This window comes from Haliotis rufescens, unplaced genomic scaffold, assembly GCF_023055435.1.
Source record: "Haliotis rufescens isolate VD_foot unplaced genomic scaffold, xgHalRufe1.0.p SCAF_1, whole genome shotgun sequence".
Taxonomy (NCBI): Eukaryota; Metazoa; Mollusca; class Gastropoda; order Lepetellida; family Haliotidae; genus Haliotis; species Haliotis rufescens.
Genome location: NW_025963779.1, coordinates 64,253,864 through 64,281,427, shown reverse-complemented (window position 1 = coordinate 64,281,427; position 27,564 = coordinate 64,253,864). Strand labels below are relative to the sequence as shown.

Here is a 27,564-nt window from a genome sequence, read left to right as displayed (position 1 = left end):
TATAGCTATTGTGCTGCTTCTATGACTGCGTGTATAGTTATTGTGCTGCTTTTATAATGTATGTGTAGCTATTGTGCTGCTTCTATGCCTGTGTGTGTAGTTATTGTGCTGCTTCTATGACTGTGTGTATAGTTATTGTGCTGCTTCTATGCCTGTGTGTAGCTATTGTGCTGCTTCTATGCCTGTGTGAAGCTATTGTGCTGCTTCTATGACTGTGTGTATAGTTATTGTGCTGCTTCTATGACTGTGTGAGTAGTTATTGTGCTGCTTTTATAATGTATGTGTAGCTATTGTGGTGCTTCTATGCCTGTGTGTAGCTATTGTGCTGCTTCTGTGCCTGTGTGTGTAGTTATTGTGCTGTTTCTATGACTGTGTGTATAGTTATTGTGCTGCTTTTATAATGTATGTGTAGCTATTGTGCTGCTTCTATGCCTGTGTGTGTAGTTATTGTGCTGCTTCTATGACTGTGTTTATAGTTATTGTGCTGCTTCTATGCCTGTGTGTAGCTATTGTGCTGCTTCTATGACTGTGTGTATAGTTATTGTGCTGCTTCTATGACTGTGTGAGTAGTTATTGTGCTGCTTTTATAATGTATGTGGAGCTATTGTGCTGCTTCTATGCCTGTGTGTAGCTATTATGCTGCTTCTATGACTGTGTGTATAGTTATTGTGCTGCTTCTATGACTGTGTGAGTAGTTATTGTGCTGCTTTTATAATGTATGTGTAGCTATTGTGCTGCTTCTATGCCTGTGTGTAGCTATTGTGCTGCTTCTATGCCTGTGTGTAGCTATTGTGCTGCTTCTATGACTGTGTGTATAATTATTGTGCTGCTTCTATGACTGTGTGAGTAGTTATTGTGCTGCTTTTATAATGTAGGTGTAGCTACTGTGCTGCTTCTATGACTATGTTTAGCTATTGTACTACTTCTATGACCGTAGGTGTAGCTATTATGCTGCTTCTATGGCTGTATACTCAGTTTATTATATAAACAGACAGCTACACGCATGCTTGGAACTGATCACATACAGATCTGCGGCCATCTCAACATGTCTTTCACGTCAGTCAGGCGCCCCAGCCCTCCCCACATATATTAAGCTGCATTCTTCCAGCTGCAGAACGATTAATGATTAAAGACACACTCAACCTGGTGCCGACTTAAAAGCTTGGCCTCAAGTCGGTGTTTCAGAATCGAACACTCCTCTCAGCTTTTCTACTATCAACATAAAAAGCGCCCGTACCGGAGTGACGACCTACCGCTCTACCGTGCAGCACCGCTCTGTCTGCAGTTGCACATTTATATGCCCGATAGCATCAACTGCCCGCTCTAAGTGCACAAACGTTTTCCTAGAAATGAGCATTGGTGCGCGGAGCGAGGTTTATCTTGGTTGACATGATTGCTCAGAATGCGAGATGTATGGCCAAATCATGCTCCCCATATGCATCAGCGATCTGCGCTTCTATAAAATCTAGACCTAGGGTCAACACGTATGCTTGATAAGGGCTGGTAATCCTCAAAGCTTGGCCCCAATTAAGTCCATCCTCCGACTACATTATGTTTTACTGTTGGTGTGTTCCTCAGATTGGAATCATGTATGACGGTGTCGTTAAAAGACGAGATTGATAGCTCTTATATCTGCTTCAGCCACCCAGCAATTCAACAAACGGTACTTCCAATTTACTGTGGAGTTAAGTGCTGAGGTTTATTTGGTCGGCCTTCATCTGCATGGCTTACAATGACTCTAGGGGGTGGGAAGGGATGGACAGGGGAGGGAGGGCCAGGGGAGGGAGGGGGAGGGATGGTACAGGTATAAAACATACATGGTGAACTGCATCTTGAGTTGTATGTCGATACAGACCTACACCTCGTCGTCACATGATTTTTATTGGACCCCTATCGTGTCCTCTTTCGACACCAGATTCGCCGATTAGCTACCTTAATGCTAAACAATTTGATTAACTGAACTGGTCAGAAGATCTTTATCCATGCACAAATGATTAAGAAGAAGCCTCTTGAAAATTATTGAAAACCCAAGTTCATGAAGCGCCAATAAAATATTTCAATGTTCTCAAAAATATTAATATACAACCTCTGCCTCATCACAAGCACAAACCGATGATACTCATCTTTCTGTTTGATTGTGCCACAACACGCCAGCTACGACATCACGACATCTACACACATTGCGACACGATGTACGGTGAGACAACAGCCCATGTCGCTCGAGGTCTTGTAATCCTGTAAGTCTCTGGGATCGATACAACTTCTTTTGCCACGCAATGGAATTAATTTCCTCCCGCCACACATCTAACCCTCGCTATAAGGCAATAACACTCGGTGACTTAGGCGCCCAGTTCTTTGTCAGCGTAATGTTGATTGTAGGCTCGCAATCCCGATCCCAGCCGTAGAAAATTGCTCTCTGTTTTATGGGATTTTGGAGTTTGCTTTGAATGCTAATTCTGTTAAAACTCCTCTATTTTTTCTTGTCGCTTAATCGGATTTTTTCTAGTTAGGAATCAAATTGGAATTGAGAAACGTTTTGGAGAGAATGATGACTTTGAGGGGATACCGGGACTAAAGTTGTCTCAATCATGTGTTCTTATATACAGTGCCACCAGAATGGCTGGTGAACTCAGGGATGAGTAAGTGAATGAGTGAGTGAGGGCTTTGCGCCGCGTGTCTGGCTGCTTGTACTGGTCCGGACTGAGGCCGATTTTTATAGTGCTAGCTCACTGACATACCATGCCGCAGTTTAACATGAATACCCCACTCAGACACAGTATACTGACTCCGAGCCGACCAGTCCTTGTTTCACTCGAGGAATGAACTACATAATCTAGATGTCAAAGAATATCAAAATAATTTATCGATGCTCGAGTATAAAGTGAGAAAAGAGGCAGTTTCAGATAACGTATGTATATTTTGTTAAATGTCATAAAAAACAAAACTTTCCCAAAACACGAATTATTGCCAACATTATTGATCAAAAGTCGTTTTGAGCATCTATTTTCGTCTCGTGCATATATTATTCACAAAGGTCTACGGCGCTTCTGGAACTGCGGAAATATCATAAATACTAAGGTAACTTTTATTGCTTGAGTAACCAGTGTTGTCTTCAATGACTGTCTTAAACTGTCGTAAACACCCACGCCTGACATTGTAGTACTGGGTTTCCATGACGCACATAGACTGACTTCCGATGCTGTTGTTTGTTTGCTTGTTTGTTTGTTTGTTGTTTAACGCCACACTCAGCAATGTTACAGCTGTACGTCGGCGGTCTGTAAATAATCGAGTCTGGACCAGACAATCCAGTGATTGATATCATGAGCATCGATCCACGCAATTGGGATACAATGACATGTATCAACCAAGTCAGCGAGCCTGACCACCCGATCCCGTTAGTCGCCTCTTACGACAAGCATAGTCGCTTTTACGGCAAGCATGGGTTTCTGAAGACCTATTCTACCCCGGATCTTCACGGGTCACTTCTGATACTGACTCACATGGACTGCCTGCCTGATACTGTCACACATTGACTGACTGATACCGACTCACATGGACGACTGACTGAAACTGACTCACATTGACTGACCGATACCTACTCACATAGACTGACTGTCTGATACTGACTCATATTGACTGACTGCCTGGTACAGACTCACATACACAGAATGTAGCTAGTGTATCTGGTAAACATGTTATTCCTAACCCAGATGCTAGTGTGTGCGGTAGAAATGTTATTCCTAACCTAGATGCTGGTGTGTGCAGTAAAAATGTTATTCCTAACCCAAATGCTAGTGTATGTGGTAAAACTGTCATTCCTGACCTAGGTGCTAGTGTATGTGGTAAAAATGTTATCCCTGACCTAAATGCTAGTGTATCTGGTAAACATGTTATTCCTAACCCAGATGCTAGTGTGTGCGGTAGAAATGTTATTCCTAACCTAGATGCTGGTGTGTGCAGTAAAAATGTTATTCCTAACCCAAATGCTAGTGTATGTGGTAAAACTGTCATTCCTGACCTAGGTGCTAGTGTATGTGGTAAAAATGTTATCCCTGACCTAAATGCTAGTGTGTGCAGTAAAAATGTTATTCCTAACCCAGAAGCTAGTGTATGTGGTAAAAATGTTATCCCTGGCCTAGGTGCTAGTGTGTGCAGTAAAAATGTTATTCCTAACCCAGATGCTAGTGTATGTGGTAAAAATGTTATCCCTGACCTAGATGCTAGTGTATGTTGTAAAAATATTATTCCTGACCTAGATGCTAGTGTATGCGGTAAAGATGTTATTCCTAACCTAGATGCTAGTGTATGCGGTAAAGATGTTATTCCTAACCTAGATGCTAGTGTATGCGATGTACATGTTTTTGCAACCTCCATGCCAGTGTGTGCGATATAAATGTTTGTTATGACCGACATGTTTTGCCTCGTCGTTGATACTATCAACCACTGGTTTGGCTGGCCCGGAGACGACTATATGCAGGCTTCCGTGACATACCTGTAGTAGTGCTGACTGCCGTAAAATAACATTCACTCACCGACTGTACGAAATACATACTCTATATGATCCAACTAAATAAGACGATGTCGGGTGTGCCAGCATCAATGCTAACTTGATGAAGATTTCAGAAACGTTTCTTTGTCGCTCTCTGGAGCTTCCTCGCGTTCTTTGGACCCATTGCCAAATTCCATGCAGCTCCACGTATTGACAACAGCTTTGTTAAATAACGGATCGTACCCTTCCTTTAAAATACCGGGCGCTTTTGACAAGCATACATGATTTTAGGAGCGCTTCACTAACTCCTGTTTCCTGCTCACTCGCGGGTGAGGTGAGGTGAGGTGAGGTGAGGTGAGGTGAGGTGAAATTTGGTTTAACGTCGCGTCCAAGATTATTGCACTTATGTGGCGACGTGCATGCACGTGTGTGTGTTTGTGTGTGTGGCTGCTTGTACTAGTCCGGATTGGTGCCGATTTACAGTGCTAGCTCACTGAGATACCATGCCGCAGTTTAACATGAATACCCCACTCAGACACAGCATACTGACCCCGAGTCGACCAGTCCTTGTTTAAGCCCCTTAATGCCGAGAGCCAGACAGGGTAACAACAAGTACCATCTTTTAACGTCTTTTGGTATGACGCGGCCGGGGATCGAACCCCGGGCCTTCCGCTCTCCGGGCGGACGCACTACAACCTGACCACGGAGGCGGTCTGCTCACTCGCGGGAATTCACTTGGCGTTAACATCACGTTGCAGTATACGGTTCTCAGCAATGTATTTACAATGGATTCTGGTATCCTAAAGCTGGAGGTCATACAGTGTTTCTCGATACATGTATGAAGTCACATGTGGTTTGTAAGCAGACTGTGGTGGTGGGGTAGCCTGGTGGTTACTGCGTTCGCTCGCAACACCGAAGACCCGGATTCGATTCCCCATACGAGTACAATTCGTGAAGCCTATTTCTGGCGTCCCCCATCGTGATATTGCTGGGATGTTGCTTACAGCGGCGTAAAACGAATTCATGCACTCATTCTAAGCAGACTGACGTGGGTAATCTGTTTCCTCTTCCCAGAATGAGTGAGTGAGTGAGTGAGTATGGTTTTACGCCGCTTTTAGCAATATTCCAGCAATATCACGGCGGGGGACACCAGAAATGGGCTTCATGGGCTTCACACATTGTACCCATGTCGGGAATCGAACCCGGGTCTTCGGCGTGACGAGCGAACGCTTTAACCACTAGGCTACCCGACCGCCCCCTTCCCAGAATGAAAGTAAGAAAACGTTGGTTGGTTTCTGTACTTCATGTCTTGGGGTCCATGATCACAACGATGAAATATATCTATATCGACATCATGAACACACAATGCCATTTAGAAAGTGGTCAAATGTAAGAAATGTACAGATTCTAGCGCGTTTTGGGGTTGAGTCCCATCCGGGATTCGAACCCACACTGCCATAGTAATCGCCAGCACACAAAGTCAGCGATCTAACCCACTCAGCCACCGAGGCTTCCACAGAATAAAAATCCAACAACTTGTAGTCTAGATCACGTACCTTGTGTACCCCTCTGACACGTGTAAATTGGCACGGCTCCCATGGCCGAAAGCTATGAACACACAAGTGGTCACATGTAACAAATGTTATATTTGGGATAACATTTTCTTAATAAGATCGCTGACTACGTGTGCTGGGGAATAGGTGCCTCACTCTGGCAGTGTGGGTTCGAATCCCCGGATGGGACTCCATCCCCCAAAGTACTAGAATATGTACTTTACTAAGAAAGTGTCATCCCAAATTTTACATTTGTTTTATTGACATCAACGAAGAAAAGCACACAATGAGTTTGTTTATTTTCTTTATTATACAAAAATAGCATCTTTCGCAAAATCAAAACATGAATAAACAGTACGGGCTGATTGCTTACAAACATGTTTGCATATAACATTCAAACCAACTAGAGTATTTCTGGAGATGGGGGTGGGGGGTGGGGCACCGAGTGCATGGGTGGGGCAGTTGGGTGGGGCTACGGACTAGGGTCGGGCGACTGTGCTTCTCCTGGTGCCTGATACAGCAGCTGTTAAGTCTATGATTGTCAAGGGCGTGGTGAAATTACATACAAAGAAAATGCCACACACAGCATGAAGTATGAACTGTTGTGTGGCAGGTTAAATAGCAGAATAAGAACAAGAACGACAACTCTATCTTTAACGTCAGTATGAGAGCCGACCGCTAAGACGGTTTGGGATATTGACGCATCATAATAGTGCTTATCTGAAAATCCCGTTAACTTTGCTGTCGACAGTAAAGGGAGTGTTTATATTGCAAGCATCAGTAGCATATTATTGATGTTGAGTATATTTAAGGCTACATATGGACATGGTATGGATATATAGCTGACAGCTTATCTATTACAACATTAATCTGATGCATGCTGGAATCAAAACACGCCCGCATATTCTCACAGTTTATAAAACCTTATATTATATTGATATATATATGTCACGATACACAATACTTATGTTCAGTCAGGGCCGTTAAGCAAGACAGCATAGCCCCTGACACAGTATACATATGTGGGTAGTATTAATAACCTTACACAATGGTACATGGTGCTGTGGCAGAACGTGCAATTGTTATGACTAATTTCTAATGTTGTTTTTTATAACCTACCACATTCATGTGTCACTACCGGGAGTGAGTGGGTTTGTTGACTTTTAGCGACACGTGTCAACTCAAACCAATGCAGACTGTCGGAGTTTACCAGTTTGGTGAAACCAACGAGTAGGGTATGGTGCTACCAAACCAAGAAAGAAAATCAGGGCTAACTTGGATTCGAACACACGAGCTGCGGATCCTGCATTACTAAAACGCCGAACGGAAAGTGGTCCTTAACCACTTGGCCACAGAAACCCCTTGGGGTCGTTAAAGGAGGGCTATGTTCCCAGCCTGGTGTCCATGTCCCATGACACTGTATTGTCCGGATCACCGTGGACTTAAAGACGGAACTTATCACGGACTATAAGTTAGCAGTCAACAAAGCTGGGGCTGCTACTTGCCCGAGCGCAAACCCCCTTTAACGGCTGATACCGTCATCACGGCAAATCACAGCAATAATAGACCCACGTTATCCAGGATATTACGAACTATTCGAGACATGTATAGTTCGTTACATCCGAATTTCCCCATTCACACCAACACTAACTGCTTATTACTGCTTATTTTGGAAATAAGTTACAGTGAAACCCGATTCATCCGGAAGGAACAGCGACAGGCGAAATTGCCCGGAATAAAAATATTCGCTTCAACGAATAGGTACGTCCCAATATGGCTATTGTTACGCGTGTAGGCATTCCCTTTGAAATCGGAATACGAGGACTCCGGATTAAAAGGTGTTGATAATCGGGGTTTCCCTGTCATTTTAGTCGCCCTGGCTGACCTCTCACCCAGAGGATAACGGCTTATATCATGTCATTCGTGACCAACTCGTGTTATTCCGGGACAAGCCGAATAGCGAGGTTACGGAAAGGGGCGAGTGGTGGCGAATGGTATCATGTATGAACAGAGCGACGGACGTCACCTGTGTCGGGGATTGTCCATGTCACAGAGGCCCCTATTCTCTCCATTTACCCACGCTCGTTGGCAGATCCGCAATGGGGTCACCATGGTGACGCTAGGGTGATACTCGTGACAACTGTACACACTATTTACACACAAACATCTGTACAACATACACAAATAAGTTAAGTATAAGTCAAATAACCACCACGTTGCTATGATACACATGTACAGAAAGGTCTAACAAGAAACAGACAAAACACACTAAGTCGTCTTGTAAGGCTTGGTCAATATTACATAGATGACAATTGATTTACAAGTAATAACATTTATGTCAGAATTTTAAAATTAAGACAAGTTACACATTGTTCTCAGATTTCACAGAATATGATAACGGCGAAGGTGTGACGGTAGTGTTGGCGCCCTATAAGTCAAGGGAAAGATCACGAGTTACCTCCCCTTTCACAACCGCTCTTTGATACTAAAAAAGCACTTAAAAACCACATCGCAAATCCTACTTCTAGTTATTCTGCTACACGTATTGTATATGTGGAATGTTGGTGCATTTGTTAGGAATTTTTTCACCAAATATGTTTGTAAATGAGCGTGTGTATATCATCATAAAAGACTATACCTGCATGACTAAAATGTTAAACATCACTTTTTGACAATGTTTACTTTGGAAATGTTAAAATAATAAACTATAGAAGCTCAAATAGGAATAAAAGAAAACATAAAATTAAAACCGAACTTAAAAATCGAAAACCGTCAGTATCACCAAATACAAATGAAACACATAAACTATATTCATATTAGCCTAAGTATTGAGTATTAGTATTGTTAAAACTATATATTTTCATCTTAAAACCATCATTAAAAACTACACCCGTATGTATCACTGTAGTAAAAAGTTAATAATTAATAATAATAATTACAAAGACTAAACAGAGTTTAGCCCAGTGAAATCAAGCAGCCCTCTCGCCATACCATCAGTCTATACGCTAATCAGTTCTAGCTCTTACAATGTCCGGCGAATCGACCACACTGTTTTGAAGTAGGGAACTAAGCGAGGTTAACGCCGCATTAAACAATATTTCAGTGACGGCGTGTCAGCTCGATGTGGAAGGAAAGATGTCGTTGACGCAGGTTTTAAACGTTTACTACTTTGGTCAAGCCCATGGACAAACCATGGATCGCAATCGGGCGAAGTTTGGATTCGAACCCACGATTAGCGGATCCTGCTGACTTCAAGCCTTCAAAATACAACATAGGGAGGTTAATGATTCGCTTTTTTCCTTTATGAAAACAGCACTGGTGAATTCCCGTTAATACAGGATTACATTAATATGATTAATAATTTGTTTATGAATTAATCAAACCCTTTACTAAGAATCACAAGTAGAACATCTTCTAAGACATCGTGAAATATCTTTGAGGCATAAGTATCCAAATTGTATTTGAAAACAATTCATGTATTAACTGCCGGGTCAAAAAAAGGATACACCCACGTTTGATGATGGCTAAAACTGAAACAAACACAAATGGTTATTTGATGGTGATGTATTTGATGCAGGTTTTCATCGTTGTGTTTGGCCTTACGTTTTCAGTGTTCGGCGACTTTTTTTAGCCTAGTAACATTTTGATAACGTTTGTAATTATTTCGTCAAATGTTTAACTGTATACTATCTTTCCCCGGTCGTTTAGTTATTTCGTTATCGGTTTCGATAAAAAAAATCAGAAGAAAAAATAATTCCTATGGAGGGCCTAGCGTGACATTTGAAATAAACACGGTAAATAACCGTACGGTGATGTATGTGTCTACACGAACACATGAACAAGTGTTAACAAGCGTCAGTGTCCCTCGGCATAAGAATCCCCGCCATGGTGTCGCGCTGAAGGGTGCCCCCTCATTGGTGGGGCACCAATTACCGGTCGATATGTCACTGCTGCAATATTTAATACTATCACTTTATATGGTAATTTATGGTGATTTCACGGTTTGGAGGTTCTAACTCATTGCTTTTATACATGTAATTAAGGGTCAAAATTAACCATTAGATTGGTACAGGTGCTTGATAAAGACAACCTACATTCTGTCTGAAGAGGCCCCGTCAATTATCTAATTGTAACTCCACGCCGATGGAATTTTCAGCATTGTAAATGCGATCAACGGTTGTTTTATATAGTAACAGAAAACAGACAATTTAATATTGACCCGGTTGGCTTAAAAACTGCCTGAACAGTTTTGTGAGTTGTTTAACGCCATTGTTTCGGCTACAGCGCTTTATGTCAGCTAAGGGCGGATAGCACGAAGTGATGCAGGTTTTAGATGTTTACCACTTTAATGAGACCCAAAACCATATGATACTGAAACATTAAGGCTTATTATTAGGACGAACCAGGGATTCGAGCCTACGGATCCTGACATGGCTAAGGGACGCAACTCTGTATGTACATCACCTAAGAACACAAAGTACAATCAATATACCCCAATTCACTACCATAACCTACTTGTCTTATATCCATGACAACATAAGCATTCAACAAATTGGTTTAAAATTGTTGGGAGTGTCGATCAGCATGAGCCAAGTCTCCCTTAAACCCATCCGACAACAACAAAATAAATTAGAAACATGTACGGAATACAATACTGCTGTCTCAATGAGCAGGTTGCTTACCGAAACACCAGGAAATACACGTTTCCGATCCTCAATATAGCGACTTCCCATTTAAGCAATGACACGTGTCAAGTTAATTACGTTTTGGTAAATACAAAGACGAGCTTGTTCCAATACATAATGGTACACTTCTAAGAACACTACGTGCAGGATGAAATAGAACCACTACCGTGTCACGTAACAACTGTGACATCATCCACGCGACAGGATGTAAATGACAACTTCCGCTCTAAGCGGACGAGGACGGAAGTGGATGGTAGCTTTGTACAACACGGTATAATACAAGGTGATAATACTTACATATGTTAATAAGAGGGCATATTTACATCACAGAGTCCGGCATGCATGCATGTACGTGAAGCAGGACACAGAAACAGACGTGTTGTCATCAATGAACCAACACAAATCTAAGGGCACGTTTCCTGTTTTTGTGATACTTATCTCCCGACCTAGTTGCAGTATTAGTCTTATTTCTGTCATTACTCTACCCATTTAAGCTCGAAAAGACTGAAATCCTCACAAAAGAGCTAAAATGCATTAACAAAATCGTCAAGGATGTCTCCAGACCCTAGAGAATAAATTAAAACATGATCCCAACTAAGTCTATAATGATTTGGCAAGTCTAGATTACCTCAGCTTTAGGCTGAAATCAAATATTGTTCTGGGCTCCATTTGGATTTTATTTCGTAGATAACGTTTTTTGAATGACTTTATTTCTGGAACTAAGTGTTAGTCTAGGATATCGTCTGCCCTGCATAAAATACAAGTACTATAAACGTAAAGCAAGTTCATAATCACACATGATTCTCTTTAAATTTTTCCTTTCCTAACTTCTAACCAACCATCCAGCACAGCGCTTTAACTGTAGGATTGTACAACACATCTGACACACATGTTGTCCCAATCAAAGTTACTTTCAGTCAATATTCCTGATAACTTTTAACATTCGGATAATTTGACGATCAGATTCCGTCTATTTACGGTGTGAACTGGTGTCTATCAGCTATCAAGGATGTGTGCAGCACCTATATCTCAACGATTACACAACATAGTGAAATATAGGGCTAAGTTCGGGAGGGTCACAAAGTGCCCTGACGCGAAATCACATTTCTGGGCATTTCTTACACATGTGAGCAACACTGAAGTGAAACGCTAAATCGCACCACAGTTGACAGAGCGAGATGGAGATGTAAATACCATATCTGTATCCAACGGTAAAACGTAACGGTATTGGCATTGCAATATAACGGGGAAGGCAAGGAATCGTCATGAAACTAGGTATATTGCTGCTGGAGGCGTGTATAGTCGCCCTGCTGGACCACGCTGCCCAGTACTGACTGAAGCCTGGTGATAAGAAAAACAGATCTAATTTATTGCACGCACTCCATTCAGCCAATTTATAAATTGCAACCTTCCCGGCGGGACTAGCCTCGTCCTCTGTCAGTAAATGCCCTGACATGAACAATTAGTCCCGGTCGTGCCCGCTTTCAGGGCTTCCCAATAAGAGCTTTCCTAGGCGTTATAGTCAGTTCCTTTCAATACGGCGAGGAGGTTAAATAGATTGCATGCTGGGTTCGAACCTGTAGCTTTAAGCCGTAAGAAGATTGTCCTTTAGAATCACTGCAGTGTTTACCAGATCAAACACATTGCTGTTTCAATACGCATAATCGGGAATTAATCCCTGTCGCAGGACTAACCCCTTTAGTTACAAAAGTAAAGGTCAAACGGACATCCGTTAACTATCCCCAGACTCACCATGACGTTACGAAATGATTTCAGCTAACTGCAATAAATTTAATATGTAAAACAATGCTTAGTAAACCTAACCCGTAAACTTTGTCTAGATTCAAAAGAAAAAAACACCACCCAAACATCCTGAGCTTTTTGGTTTTAAAGTAGTCCCACAGAGCAAGTTTTAATCTGCTAAACCCTCAAGTGCATTTCTGGTTTTAATGCAGGTTTTAATAACCCCAACGTCACTTTCCGCCCAGCCTAATCGCCTTACGAGATAAGCTTACTAAAGAGGTCATTTACGAATGGTGCGTAAGCCGTGGTTAATCAATGCGGCCAAGGCAGGCTAATGATGCTGCAGACACCAGCAACCGCCAACTGACAAGACAAGTTCTGTTTTGAGATACGGTCCTCGGGCGAAGTATAAAATCTTACACCACGTACATTTATTGACGTAAGGGTGAGAATACTGACTTGGTAATGACAGCCATAGGATGTTGTAGTGTATTCTGGAATGGAAGTTGGCTACAAAAATCCCTGAAGGTTTCAGCAGATTGGGTTTCTGTCAATGCTTAGATGTATTGATGAGTTGTTCCCTGATGGATGGTTACGTCTGAGTACAAAGGTATTCACTGTTGAGTGAGGGAGGGAGTTGGGTTTAACGCCGTTTTGAAAAGTATTTCACTTATAATACGTGTCAACTTTATGTGAAGGAAAGCCTAAAGTGATGCAGGTCTTAAACGCTATCACTACGGTGAAAACCCACGCGCACAGGTATGATGCTGACAGACCTAGAACCATAATCAGGGCGAATCTGGGATTCGAACCCCCGATCACAGGTTTCTGGTACACCTAAGGGGCGCAACTCTGCAAGACGAACCCGGCGCCTTAATCCTGGCCATCAGTGCCGCCTTATTCGAAGTTTCCTGATTTTGACAGTACAATGTGATCAATGTATGCAAAATGTGCAGCCATCGTACATACTCAGTTGTCAAAATAAGTAATCATAGCGAATTTAACAGCGGTTCACACACATGCAGGATATGCGTTACCGCGTCTCGTTCACTGGTAATAATTCTAAGTGCAATCAATCACGAGCATGTATGCACGGAAATACCTGACAGCATCAACCGCTTCATCATATACACGTCAGTCAATATTAGAACGGCAAACAAGAATAAATTACCCTACAAACACGCTATATAAATACGAGCAATCAATTATATACATCTGAACCGTATAAATTATTTTACAATATGACATCTCAGAAACATTCAATTTTAAATGGGCTTTCCCATTCTAACATCCGTATTTAATGTATGTACATAATTAATACGATAAGCTATTCACTACTAACATAAGAATTATGTTTCAGAGGCCATGTCTGACATGTACCCGCCGGCCTCCCATATATTGACACCAATGTTCAAAGCTCGTCTTGGATCACAACCTTCCCGGTTAACACTGCCATAGTACTTCAAGGGGATGGTAACACTTCCCATCTGGCTCGTTCGTCACACAAGTTGAACCTGTAAAGAAGTTCGCCAGGTGGCGCCCTTCATTGTGCAAGCTTCCGGTATCTAGATCCAAAGCATATAGGGGTCAAGGCCGCTATGGAATCACATGACCACAAAAATAGCACAGATGACTTCCGGTTTTCAACATTAACATTCGCACGTCTTGTTAAACCATACACATGAAACACTCGCTGTAAGCGTGGCTGTTGGAGTTTATAACATTGTCTTTCATTATCGTGCCATTCAGCTTTGAAACCCTTTGAGATTAATTGATATAGACACAAAAAGGGCCAGAATAAACACCGCATCGACAGCATGAATGGTTTGAGCAGAATTTACGAACAATATCTCAAATGTTCTCCGAGTCCGGCCCTGTTGGTTGAACGCTTCACAAACAAAATTCTCCCCAATTTCGGGTAAATACTGCTCAATTAGTAAGACAGCAGCGGTGACTCCGCGGTATGATAGGAACTGTGTCTCCTTGCTGTTGTTCAACTGCACACCCTCCGCCAACCATATCACCTTTGGAACAGGGTATCCTTGCGCGGGGCAGTATAGTTCCAGACGTTTTTTAGACACCGTCACCGTCTCTGAGACGTTGTGGCCATCAGGGAAGTATGGACTGCCTGTAAGAGAAAAAGTACGTTTCATATCTGCATCTCATGGAACTACTTTTGCAACAGACTAGGAAGTGTCCGACACGAAGAGCAACTCTCACTCACTAGTACGCGCTCAAGAGTAGTCCCCCTTACAGAACCAAGCGCATAATAATAGTTTTGATTTTTTATCAAACAATTCATTCTCATACCAGTCCAATTCTCAATCCATTCTCAGCTCAACTGAAATTGACAAACTCAAAACGTTACTGGGATGAAACCAGTAGCAGAAACACTTAAGGTCCAAACCTCAACTATGATACCCGTATCAAAATACATCACCATCGAATAACCGTTTCTTGTTTGTTTCATGTTTAGCCACCATCAAACATGGGGGTATTTTAGTTTGCCCGTCAGCTATGTCTAATTCAAAGTGTACATAATCAATATTAATCTAATAACCAAAATTGTTTGAAGATTTATATTCACTAGGTGGCATGTGTTGAATGACATTACCATTTGGGGGGTTGCTGGACGTGAGTGCATATGACATGTATACAAGTTGAATATGGTCTGTATGCTTCAGTAGTATTGTATGGAAACCAACGTTGCAGTTAACCTCGTGTATGTAACCGTTATGCTCATCGATATTGACAGATTTGGCTGACTAACTTGACTTCACGTCTTCACAAACTTGACTGACTTCACTAACCTGACTAATTTGACTGACTTGACTGAGTTGACAAACTTGACTGAGTTGACAAACTCGATAACCTTGAATAACTTGACCTAGGTCTTACTGCAACTAGACATATCTGAAAATCCTTCATTTGATGTTCGCCGGATACGAATAACGCATCACTAACATCCTGGTCATATGGCCTTTTCGTGGTGAAGATGATATCTTGTTTCACCAAAAGTCTTACTCCTGCTTTAAATACGTAGTACCAGTACATCAATAGAATAACGGTTAAATGCTGCTACCGACTCTAAGCGTACGGTTAGTGTATGTGTTACACGCGACATAAGTGCTACCCAGTATCGGTTCGCTATCAGTGAGATTCCGCTAGAGCATGCAACATCTGGCTTTTGTTGTGCATAGGCGTAACCAGGGCTGTATACGACCCATCATGCTGGCAGTATACATACCGTCTCTGTATGTGCCATATGCTTTGTGATGTTAATTGTCATGCTGTCGGCGGCATGGTCTGTGCGCCGTTAGTGTTGTGAGGTGAGGTGAGGTGAAATTGGGTTTAACGTCGCGTCCAAGATTATTGCACTTATATAGCGACGTGCATGCACGTGTATTTGTGTGTGTGGCTGCTTGTACTAGTCCGGACAGATGCCGATTTATAGTGCTAGCTCACTGAGATACCATGCCGCAGTTTAACATGAATACCCCACTCAGACACAGTATACTGACTCCGAGCCGACCAGTCCTTGTTTTAGCCCCTTAATGCCGAGCGCCAGACAGGGTAACAACAAGTACAATCTTTTAACGTCTTTTTGTATGACGCGGCCCGGGATCGAACCCTGGACCTTCCGCTCTCCGGGCGGACGCTCTACCACAAGACCACGGAGGCGGTCCGTTAGTGTTGTACTGCTGTGCCATGGTCATGTGAGTACGGTGTAGCTGTGTCCCTGTAAACGTGTGTGGTGTACTTCTGCATGCATGCATCAACGTGTGGTATAATTCTGTATACATAACAACGCGTGGTATATTTCTGTATACATATATCAACGTGGGGTAAAATTGTGTATACATATCACCGCGTTGTATATTTCTGTATACACATTTACATATATCAACGTGTGGTATAATTGTGTACAATACAGCATGTGTGGTATAGTTATGTAATGGCCAGATGTGGCATAATTATGCATACATATAGACAGTTATGGAATATCCGTGTATACATATAGTGTAGTATAATTATGATTAAATAGAGCCACGTGTGGCATACATCTGAAAACCAAAACTGTGGTATACTTGTGTACACATATAGTAAAGTGTGGTATAATTGTGTATACTTATAGTCAAGTGTGGTATAATTGTCCATACATGTATGTAGCCGAGTGTGAGTAAATTATTTATACATTTATACATATACTAGTTAAGTGTGATATAATTGTGTATACATATATTCAAGTCTGGTATAACCGTGTGTACACATAGTCAAGTCTGGTATAACGCAGAATTGTCCATACATGTATGTAGCCTAGTGTGAGTAAATTATTTATACATTTATACATATACTAGTTAAGTGTGATATAATTGTGTATACATATAGTCAAGTCTGGTATAACCGTGTGTACACATAGTCAAGTCTGGTATAACCGTGTATACATATAGTCAAGTGTGGTATAACCGTGTATACATATAGTCAAGTGTGATATAATTCTGTATACATATAGTCAAGTGAGGTATAACCGTGTATACATATAGTCAGGTGTGGTATAATTCTGTATACATATAGTCAAGTGTGGTATAACCGTGTATACATATAGTCAAGTGTGGTATAATTATGTATACATATAGTCAAGTGTGGTATCACCGTGTATACATATAGTCAAGTGTGGTAAAACCGTGTATACATATAGTCAAGTGTGGTATAATTATGTATACATATAGTCAAGTGTGGTATATCCGTGTATACATATATTCAAGAGTGGTATAATTATGTATACATATAGTCAAGTGTGGTTTAACCGTGTATACATATAGTCAAGTGTGGTATAATTATGTATACATATAGTCAAGTGTGGTTTAACCGTGTATACATATAGTCAAGTGTGGTATAATTCTGTATACATATAGTCAGGTGTGGTATAACCGTGTATACATATAGTCAAGTGTGGTATAATTATGTATACATATAGTCAAGTCTGGTATAACCGTGTATACATATAGTCAAGTGTGGTATAATTATGTATACATATAGTCAAGTGTGGTATAACCGTGTGTACATATAGGCAGGTGTGTACTATGTTGTCTCTATTAAATGATACTGAGTCTTGCCACTGACCTGTGACCATTGTAACGGCATCATGTGATGTGACATTTTACAACCGTATAATCAATACTTCAGTGGAGCAGCACGCCGTACATGTGAGTCACTCTCTGCATTTTATTTAGGATTTACGCAGAATGAATTTGATTTTAATGCGGGTTTTTTATTTCAACAAGTGAAGCTTCAACGTTGATTTAATGCTCCAACCTCCCATCAAGTCCTGCTTGACATACAAGAGGGTCAGAGATTTGTCATCAAAATTAATTCGAAATGGATACCAACACCATTACATGTTTGTTGAATAACGATATTATCGATTTCGGTTGCCACGACAACGATAATTCTGTTGAAAACATCTTTTCATTTGCTCTAAGTAAATCGTGTCCCTTAGAATAAATCTACAAACCCCACAGGTCACGTTCCAGAACGGCTCACCCCCGGGGCACACGAAACCGTTTTGCACATGAAATTCTTTGACTTGCGGACAATAGTTAATTATCGGATGAAGGTGCAGTGAATTCCCGAGCGCGGGGTTGCGCCATTAACTCTCAAACTGTGACAAGGCGAGGTATATTAGCGGTTCTTTGGGAGCAATGAGGATTTCATCAAAGCGACGAGGCAGTCCATCCATTTTAATGATCACGTTCAACAAGACCCGATCATTAACGCAATGTAAGCCGCTAAATGGTCAGCCACGCACACTCCACGAATTGGTCTTGTCAACTCTTATAGCAACAGTTAATTCAACTCCAGATTTCACAAGAACTTGGTTATTAATTGGCACATTCTTGCTATGATCCTTTAATCATCTATGATGCGCAAGATATGCCCAATATTCCGGAAATTGGTGTGAAGATGTAGGTATTAGGATGAACTATGTTGGTTTGGTAGAGAGGTACTTGAAAAGTTGGTGTCAGAGTTACTATTAAGGTTGCTCTAGGGCAAAGCGTTTAGATCGATCCATACTTGTCTGCGAAGGATTCTTATCTTAGTTGTGATTGACTAAATGTGATTCGGCATAGGTGGGAGATACACTGATTACACCCCACCCCACCCCACCCCTCCCCTCCCGGGTTGTATCTAGTATTCGAACTGTACCTAGTATTCGGGTTGTATCTAGTATTCGAACTGTACCTAGTATTCGGGTTGTATCTAGTATTCGAACTGTACCTAGTATTCGGGTTGTATCTAGTATTCGAACTGTATGTAGTATTCGAATCGTTCGTAGTATTCGAACTGTAGGTAGTATTCGAACTGTACGTAGTGTTCGAACTGTATGTAGTATTCGAGCTGTACCTAGTATTCAAAATGTACGTATTACGTAATACTTTAGAACTGTACGCAGAACGCAATGCCCTAGCCCAGCTTTTTCAAGAATCTGCCATACCCCCAAAAGACATTATATTCAACTGACAGCATCAATACAAGTACTGTCATGTTTTTATCAGTAAATGCGAAAGAATGCATGAAACAATTTAAGGAAGGTACAATGTTCCTCGGCTGAAAACGTAAATCGTTCCTTGTTCGTGCGTGACAGAACGCTCAGAGACACTAATAACACACAGGGATTATACTTGCTTTGATGTGTCGTAAGGCGCTTTGGCTATTAGCTTGTCTTAACGATGTCTAGCAAAGAAAATAGGCGAGGCTTGTGGACTGCATCAAAACACAATCAGCTCCAGCGCATATTCCTAGTGAATTCAGTCGGCACTTCCAAGAAGCTTAACTATTTGTGGACAGAGTATATGCCCCGTGGCTGATTAAATAGATTGTCACGAATGCATTAAGTTATCAATATCTTCTTTGAAACTAAAATGTATAAAACAACAACCGTTAAGTGGATGCTTGTATCTACGGCGGGAACGTGAAATGTTTTTTTGTGGATAGCAACGAACCAAGGTGCTAATTTGAGCGAAACATGATAGGCTTATTGTTGATCGTATGCATTTTTTAAAAAGGGCAATTCAAAAGGTTAAACTGCTTACATTTCTGAACCAGTAAACACGCACGGATGAAAAATATCATTTTATAATTTAACAGGTTACCTGTTTCTATTTTGGTCCCGATAAAAACGAAAGTTCTATTATAAATGTGTTGAAGGAAGGTCAGGTTTGTCGTCACATCGACAGAAATAACAAAAAAACCCGTATCCATGATCCTTTATAAAGATTGTCTGATCATAAGTACGTCAACTGAACGCTAACATTAAAAGAAAATTCATCCAATTCCGAAATTCAGCGGTTGCTAACTGAAGTATTTGAGCAAGAATGTATTAAACAAATGCAGAAAATCACTGGTTTTGAGACATGTACGGTAAATGCATATGATATGTCAGGGATGAAGCTGTTGAGTCATGTTACACAATAAAGCTTCCGCATCACTGTGTTACAAATAATCTGCTCTATCATCACTATTCTTATCATGACGACTGGGACCCTCATGCATGATCATAAGCTGTTAGGTCAACTGCATTTGAAGAGGTGTGTGACCCCCCCACATTACCCAGGAAACCCTCCCATTTCCTCATTATGTTCAATCACATCTCTTAGCTATCGGCCGAGTGAAAATTTCGTCGAATTAACCTTTTGCTACTTTAGGAAAGAGCAATGCAATCCCCGCCGAGCCGAGAGTGTGCGATCATTCGTCTGAAGTCGATCGCGGTACACTTTTTTGCCCAACGTTCTCGCGTTTGGAATATGTGATTTGACGAGAAATCAAAACGTGTTTTTGATGTACACGATCCTGATGACACATGGACACTTTCAATCATAGATATATTAGGACAGGGAATGAATCTGCCTTTGTTAACGGACCCAAACTTGCCATATCTCCCCATTCAGTAGCGGGGAACGCTATTGATTATAATCCCTCTGCAAATCGTAAATTCATGGAATCGGATATTTGATTGTGATAAATTATTGAAGCTTAGTTATATAATTGGCACCAAATACGCCGGTTTGGAAACGATAAAACTATCAACTGAAATAACTGCCACTATATCGCCGCGCATAATATCAACATCAGCGCGCTTTTGGTTAATCCATATTTATAAATTAATCTGAAGTCAATCATGTACCTGCTCATGCGTTGTAGAACAGATCAAGTCGTTGGGACATATTCACTTTGAGTGACGTGTTTTGTTAAGTGCGAATGGCCAAGTTCGACATCAATAAATCGTCCACAAACCCGTGGACAAACAGTCAGTCTTACTTAGTCATGACCACTGAACGATGGTACTAGATGCTTCTACAAGAAACGAGACCATATGATATTTGCTAACGTGAGTACACCCCAGTGCTGGAGCCGATAAATTGTCACTGAAGGACTTGGTTATTGAAAGGAAGATCCACAAATAGACTGCCAGAAATGATGTTCAAATCGTGACAATTAAGAAAGGCCCATAAGCGTTCCGGAGATAATCTCGCCTGAGACTTAAAATCTCCACTTATTTGCTCGATGTGGTTTCGCAATAAGGCCAACTGAGACGTATTACTTAACGTGTTCACTTCAAGAGGAAGACGAAATCAAAATGCCACCTTGCACGTGATAGAGGGCCTGTTGGGAGCGGTACTGCGCATGCCCACGCGCTGCATGGGTCCCATGCATTTCACGAAAGGAATGATCGATTGGGGAATCAAACGCACTCTTCTTTTCGATAGTGGAACGGGGCAGACAATACGTGCGTAATGGCGATTATTGACCACGTGTGTAGGTTTGGGCGTGAGATGGGCAGATTGTCGAGGGCTGTTACGTCAACTGGCGAGTCATCTACACGTGGAGGTGTACATGAAAGTCGTGCGTCTCTAAGGTACTGATAAATAAAAGGCTTGGTTCGATAACGCATTCCACGGCCAACCTTCGCTCGTCTTGCACTCGGGGCGGTCAAAGGGAGTCCACATTCTTAGCGTATTGATATGAATGTCTTTTAAGAATCGGCAATGGTCACACCTTAGTACAGACTAGAGACGTTTTGCGGTCATTTAGTGAGCAAATGAGCGAGCGAGTATGGTTTAACGCCCATTGAGCAAAATTCCAGCAATATCACTGCGAGGGACACATGAAATGACTTTCAAAAATTGTACATGGGGTATTCGACCCGGACCTTTGCGTGATGATCAAACACTTTAACAACTGGGCTACCTCACTGCACCTGCAGTCATTGAACTCATGTAGTTTTGATTCGAGTCAATTGCTTCAACGTTATTCAAGAGAAATAATGTTTCATGGTTTCTTTGAACTAATCATATAATTCAAGATAACAGAAAGAACGTACTTACCTACTCTCAAGCTGAAAGGGCAAGGGTAGTTCTAAGGGTTCACACTAACACTTACTAATAGACATGTATTCCCCTTAAGGATTCTAGACCCGTGAAGATTCGGGATAGAATTGGTCTTCAGCAACCCATGCTTGCAGTAAAAGGCGACTATGATTTTTGTAAGAGGCGACCAACGAGATCGGGTGGTCAGTGTCGCTGACTTGGTTGATGCATGCCATCGTATCCCAATTGTGTAGTTCGATGGTCATGCTGTCAATCACTGGATTGTCTGGTGCAGACTCGATTATTTACAGACCGCCGTCATGTAGCTGGAATATTGCAGAGTGCGGCGTTAAACAACAAACAACAACAATTTCACGATTCCGAGGGTAGAGTAGGACCCCAGTACTTCATGTGTGTTATGGAGCTGACTTAATGTGAATCGGGTGGCAGGAACGTGTGATCTGGGTGGTCGTATCACCATCATCCCTCGACTGAGTGGGTCGTCGATGGAAGCCTAGGGGTTAAAGCGGTCGCTCCTCACGCCGAAGGCCCGGGAACAATTCCCAACATGGGTATAATGTGGGGAGCCCATTTCTGGTGTCCCCCGCCATGGAATATTGCTAAAAGCGGCGTAAAACCCACTTCATTCACTCATTATACTTTAAAAGAATTCGATCTATGAATATTTATGCTCATGGTTGTAAGTGATTAGAATGCTTTGATATAAGTTCACACGTCTCTTCTGTTGCAATTCAGATCCCACGAACACAAATCTCATATAAGCTATCTTGTGTCTTCACGAACTTCTTCAGTTGGAACTCTCGAGACTGACACGCTCTAGTGGGATGATCTTCTGTACATGAGAAAGGTCTAAATGTGTTTACATTGTAATGCGTCGTGGAAATTGGAAACCAGACTTACGCATGTCGATTTCAGCCAGAATTCTTGTGGCCACCGACTGTGAGTCAATGCTAACAGAGATCCTTGGTCTGTGTCGGTAGTATGTGTCGGTAGTCATGGTAGTGCGTCTCGGTAAACTTTGCTCCGAAAACACATAGCCGTAAATCCTTGAATAGACGCCTTGACGTCTTTATATTTCAGAGACGTCTTACAGTCGGCGTCTATTCAAGGTAGGCGTCTATATTTTAATTACGGTAAACACTTAAATTTACATGGAGATGAGACAGAAAAATAATAAAACGTGTGTGGTTGAATTTTATATAATAACGGCTTTCGGTTCAATATTACTTTATTGAGCATCAAAAGGAATAGCTATGTTTGATGATTTTGACCCGGTGTCTATTCAAGGCAGTCTTGTGTATTCCAGGATTTATAGTGAAACAGGGAAAGGTCCTGTCCGGCCAAATATTTAAAAGATGACACGCTTATGATGGCCATATCTTCATATAGAGTTCTTGAACAAACACTGCCAGGTCCATTACGTTCGTACAATTGCATAACAAACTAGACTTAGTGTTTTAGGCCAAATGTTATAGATGTTTGATTCTAGTTTTCAGATTGGATCCTGCTGTTGCACAAGCTGGTAGAAGGGTACCAGAACAGCAATGAGCACACGGACCGACCAGGCACTTAGTCACACACAGACTTCATATAACTCTCTATTTTATGTCCTGCTCAGTTTGATGCATGTCATATCGTATCCCAATTGCGTAGATCCATGCCCATGGTAACCATCACTAGATCGTCTGGTCCAGACTCGATTAATTACAGACCGCCGTCATATAGCTGGAATAATGCTTAGAGTGGCGTTAAACAATAAACAAAAAATCATGCTCCGTTTAAGAGAGCTTCGTTTGGCCAAAAGAGATGGATATGAAAAAGAATTTAAAAAATAAATAATATCTTTTCACTTTTTGAAACCAGCTCCCTTGCCGTCATCTCGACAGACAAATATTGCGATTACCATTATTCTGCAAAGGCAAACCCATGAGCCATCACATTCCATTTAATTAAAATCGAAATAAAATATATTCACCCTTTCAGTACCCGTTTGTGTTGCATATAGTGTACCAATTGAGTAGAGGAGACCGGTTGTCCCGGTGATGACGCACTAGTAACAGAAGTCTGAATGCATTAATTATTGGGCTAATCCAAGATTAATGTCAGAAGTAATGTTTAAATCCATACATGATTCTGGTAACTCTGTAAGATACGAAATGAACACCGGTTAATATTTAATTTTTATGTTCGTTTTGTATTAAATGGCTATTTTGGAATAGTCTGACTACGTATAATATCTCAATGGCTGTCTTTAAAATGGAAGTAGGTTTGCCGGTTACACTGAAAATCTAAGAGTGTATTACAGGCCGCGTCCTGTGTGTGTTGCAGTTGCCGATTTGGCGAGGTGGGTTTGGTGTAACGTCAGTTTGTTCAGTGACCGTATTTCAATAAAATTGGTAAGTATTTCATTAAGGAAAGAGAAAGAGAACCAGCTAAATTTGTCGAAGAGTGAGTGAGTGAGTGAGTGAGTGAGTGAGTTGGGTTTAACGCCACAGTATTCCAGTTATATCACGGCGTGTCAGCTTAATGTGGGAGGAATGCCCAAAGTGATGCAGGTCTTAGACGTTTACCACTTCGGTGAAACCCACAAGCGCGGGTATGGTGCTGACAAACCTAGAAACATAATCGGGGCAAACCGGGATTCGAACCTACACTCATAGGTTTCTGGCGTGACCATGGGACGCAACTCTGCACAGCGAATCGCGGCGCGTTAGACAACTGGGCCACCCGTGCCCCACTTTTTCGAAGAATATTGATACAACTAGAAAATAGTTAAAAATTGAAAACAAACGTGTTAATATTAATAAAGAACACAGCTACTTACCACTTAAAACAACTTTAGAGCTGAGATTTCCTTGCACGACCCCGTCCCGTGGTTTCAGGTTACACTCGTATTGCCCGCTGTCAGCCAGAGCTGAATATAGAAACACAGACTCATTTACAGACCTGACCTTTTCTTAATCAGAAGGTATTGCAATATTCAAGTAAAATCATACATATAACACCCTATGTCAATGCTCAACAGTTAAATCAATGGACAAGGCCAACTGCTATATATAAAACTGAAAGGCATGGTGACGATCAGGGCCCCACCCCACTGTGTTTCTTGGTGTCACTCACATGGCCTTGTGTGTGCTCGTAGCCATACAGTTGTGATTCCAGAAAAAGGACATTCCTATAACGCATGTCACTATACCATGAAAACTGTCTGTCCAAGTTGCCTTATTTCATGTGAGTGGATGAGTAGTGTTTTACGCCGCTTTGAACAGTATTTCAGTTTCATCACGGCGAATAAGCTTAATGGCGAAAAATAGTCACCTTGGTGAAATCCATGAGCATGGGTATGGTATGGGTATATGGTGCTGACATTGCAACAGTCATAGGATCATGGCACTCCCAAGGGACGTAACTCTGCGCTCTGTTGACTGGGCCACCCCCATCCGATTTATGTGAGAGAATTGACATATTTATGCACATTTTTAGATATAGCTTCTCGTCTCCAGGACAAGTGTGTGAATCAAGGTGGTTTAACGCCGTGTTGAACAGTTATTCCTGTCAACGGCGTATCAGGTTGAAGCGTGAGAAAAGCTTGAAGTGATGCGGGTCCAAGACGTTTACCAGGAAACAATACCATCTAACTTACGATTCGAATCCCAAAAGAAGTGCCACTTCTATAAGACAGTTAGCTGTACCATGAAACCATCTCTCTTGTTTGTTTCTAGAGGTCATGTAAGAGATATTGCATGTACATGTTTTATTTGTTTGTTTGTTGTTTAACGCCTCACTCAGCAATATTCCAGCTATATGACGGCGGTCTGTAAATAATCGAATCTGGACCAGACAATCCAGTGATTGATAACATGAGCATGGATCAACGCAATTGGGATACGATGACATGCATCAACGAAGTCAACGAGCCTGACCACTCGATACCTTTAGTCGCCTCTTACGACAAGCATAGTCACCTTTTACGGCAGGGTTGCTGAAGACCTATTCTACCCCGGATCTTCACGGGTCGCACGTGCATGTACTTACAGGCATTCCGTATTCTTAAAGTTCTGTTCCTAGCTTCAAGAAAGATCCTTCCTGACAGATCAGGCAGCTGACTCAGTGACGTCATGTTCTTCGTCCACAGGACATCGACGTCATGACTTGCCGGGTCGCACTGCAGCGTGATGCTCCCTCCAGGATCCCTGATCACGTGACTTCCTGTTTGAACTGAAGCGAAGAAAATATATTTCAAGAATCCCAATCTTAACAGTGAGTGAATGAGTGAGTGAGAGAGGGTGAGTGTTAGTAGGGTTTTACGCCGCTCTTAGCAATATCCCAGCAATATCACGGTGGGGGACGCCAGAAATGGATATTGAACCCATGTGGGGAATCGAACCCGGGTCCTTGGCGTGATTAGCGAACGCTTTAACCACTAGGACATCCCACCAAGGTGATAATATTTTAGAACCCCGGTGTTGGCTCGGTAGACATGTCAGCGAACCTGACCACCCGCCCCTAATAGGGACAAGCATGGCTTTTTGAAGACCTATTCTAACGGGGTCTTCACAGGTGAGTGACCAAACAAAGCAGCAGGTCCAGCACGGACTATAGGTTGGGCAGCTCTACCTTCAACTTCACTTTATTCTCTAGAGAACCACGCATGGTGGTATTAGAGTACATTTTACATGTCAATCATTATATACAAGCAGTCAAAATGGCGGCGGAATAAAACAATATATTGTAAACAGTGGTAGATATAATAAGCATGTCTATTATCTAAGTTTTGATATTACAGAGAAGATAACATTTATAAACTTTGCTAGGTTTCTTAAAACAGTGAAATCTGATGATGTAAACAACCGTCTATAAGATGCCATATTTGAAAATTGGGTTAGTTTTGTTGAAATAAATCTTTTTCTATTTTCATCAAAAGCAGGACAACGAAATATATAATGAAACTCGTCTGCAATTGTCGGAGAGTCACACAATTTACAAGTTCTAAATTCCCTTGGAGTATTATACCAACGCCCGTGGAGGACGACCCCATACAGTAGCGTGGATTTACAAAGTGGGTGGGTGGGGTTGGGTGGGGTTGGGTGGGGGTGGGGGTGGGGGTGGGGGTGGGGGTGGGGGACTCCCATTGTAATCTCTACTTAGAATATAATCTTAGCACTACAGGTGTCGTAACCCCCAGTTTAATTATAATTATACTTATCAAATATTCTAAGCGCTAGCGGTGCCGTAATTCCCATTTTAACATATTTACGAATAAATCTTAGCGCTACGAGTGTCGTAATTTCCATACTTAATATATGCTTACGAGATGTAAACGGGACGCAGCTGCCTATTTTGTGTTTCTTTATATTTTCTTAACATTTACTTAAATTCCACAGTATTGAGTATTATTCAAACATGTCTGCGAAATGTAACACCTTACCCCCGTAGACGCAATATCACCGCATACGACACAGGCTTGGAGGGGGATATCTCCTCCATCAAGGCATGTACTCAATTATGCGTAGACATTCATTACATTCTTGGATTAATGTAATACGGCGGTTGTGTGAAGCATATGAACACATTAACGTACAAATTATTAACAAGCCGCCGTCAGCGGGAATATTGCTGCCTCTGGCGTAAAATAAGAGTGTGTCAGGGAAGATGGTTTTACGCTTTGCCGCTTTTAACAATATTACAGCAATATCATGAGTGAG

The 27,564-nt window shown here is 41.7% G+C and overlaps 1 protein-coding gene across 2 annotated transcripts in view; it reads right to left on the bottom strand.

Annotated features, from left to right (window-relative positions):
* Positions 1 to 6,329: 6,329 nt before the first annotated feature.
* The window catches only part of LOC124142405 (hemicentin-1-like), a 74,707-nt gene continuing 53,472 nt past the window's right edge, over positions 6,330 to 27,564 (bottom strand). For both annotated transcript variants that reach the window (XM_046510860.2, XM_046510861.2), the window contains exons 4-6: positions 25,895 to 26,077; positions 24,684 to 24,773; positions 6,330 to 14,598 (exon numbers count right to left, since the gene is read on the bottom strand). In XM_046510860.2, coding sequence (XP_046366816.1) covers positions 14,216 to 14,598; positions 24,684 to 24,773; positions 25,895 to 26,077 — 656 coding nt within the window. In that variant the 3' untranslated portion in view covers positions 6,330 to 14,215. The remainder of the gene's footprint in view (positions 14,599 to 24,683; positions 24,774 to 25,894; positions 26,078 to 27,564) is intronic.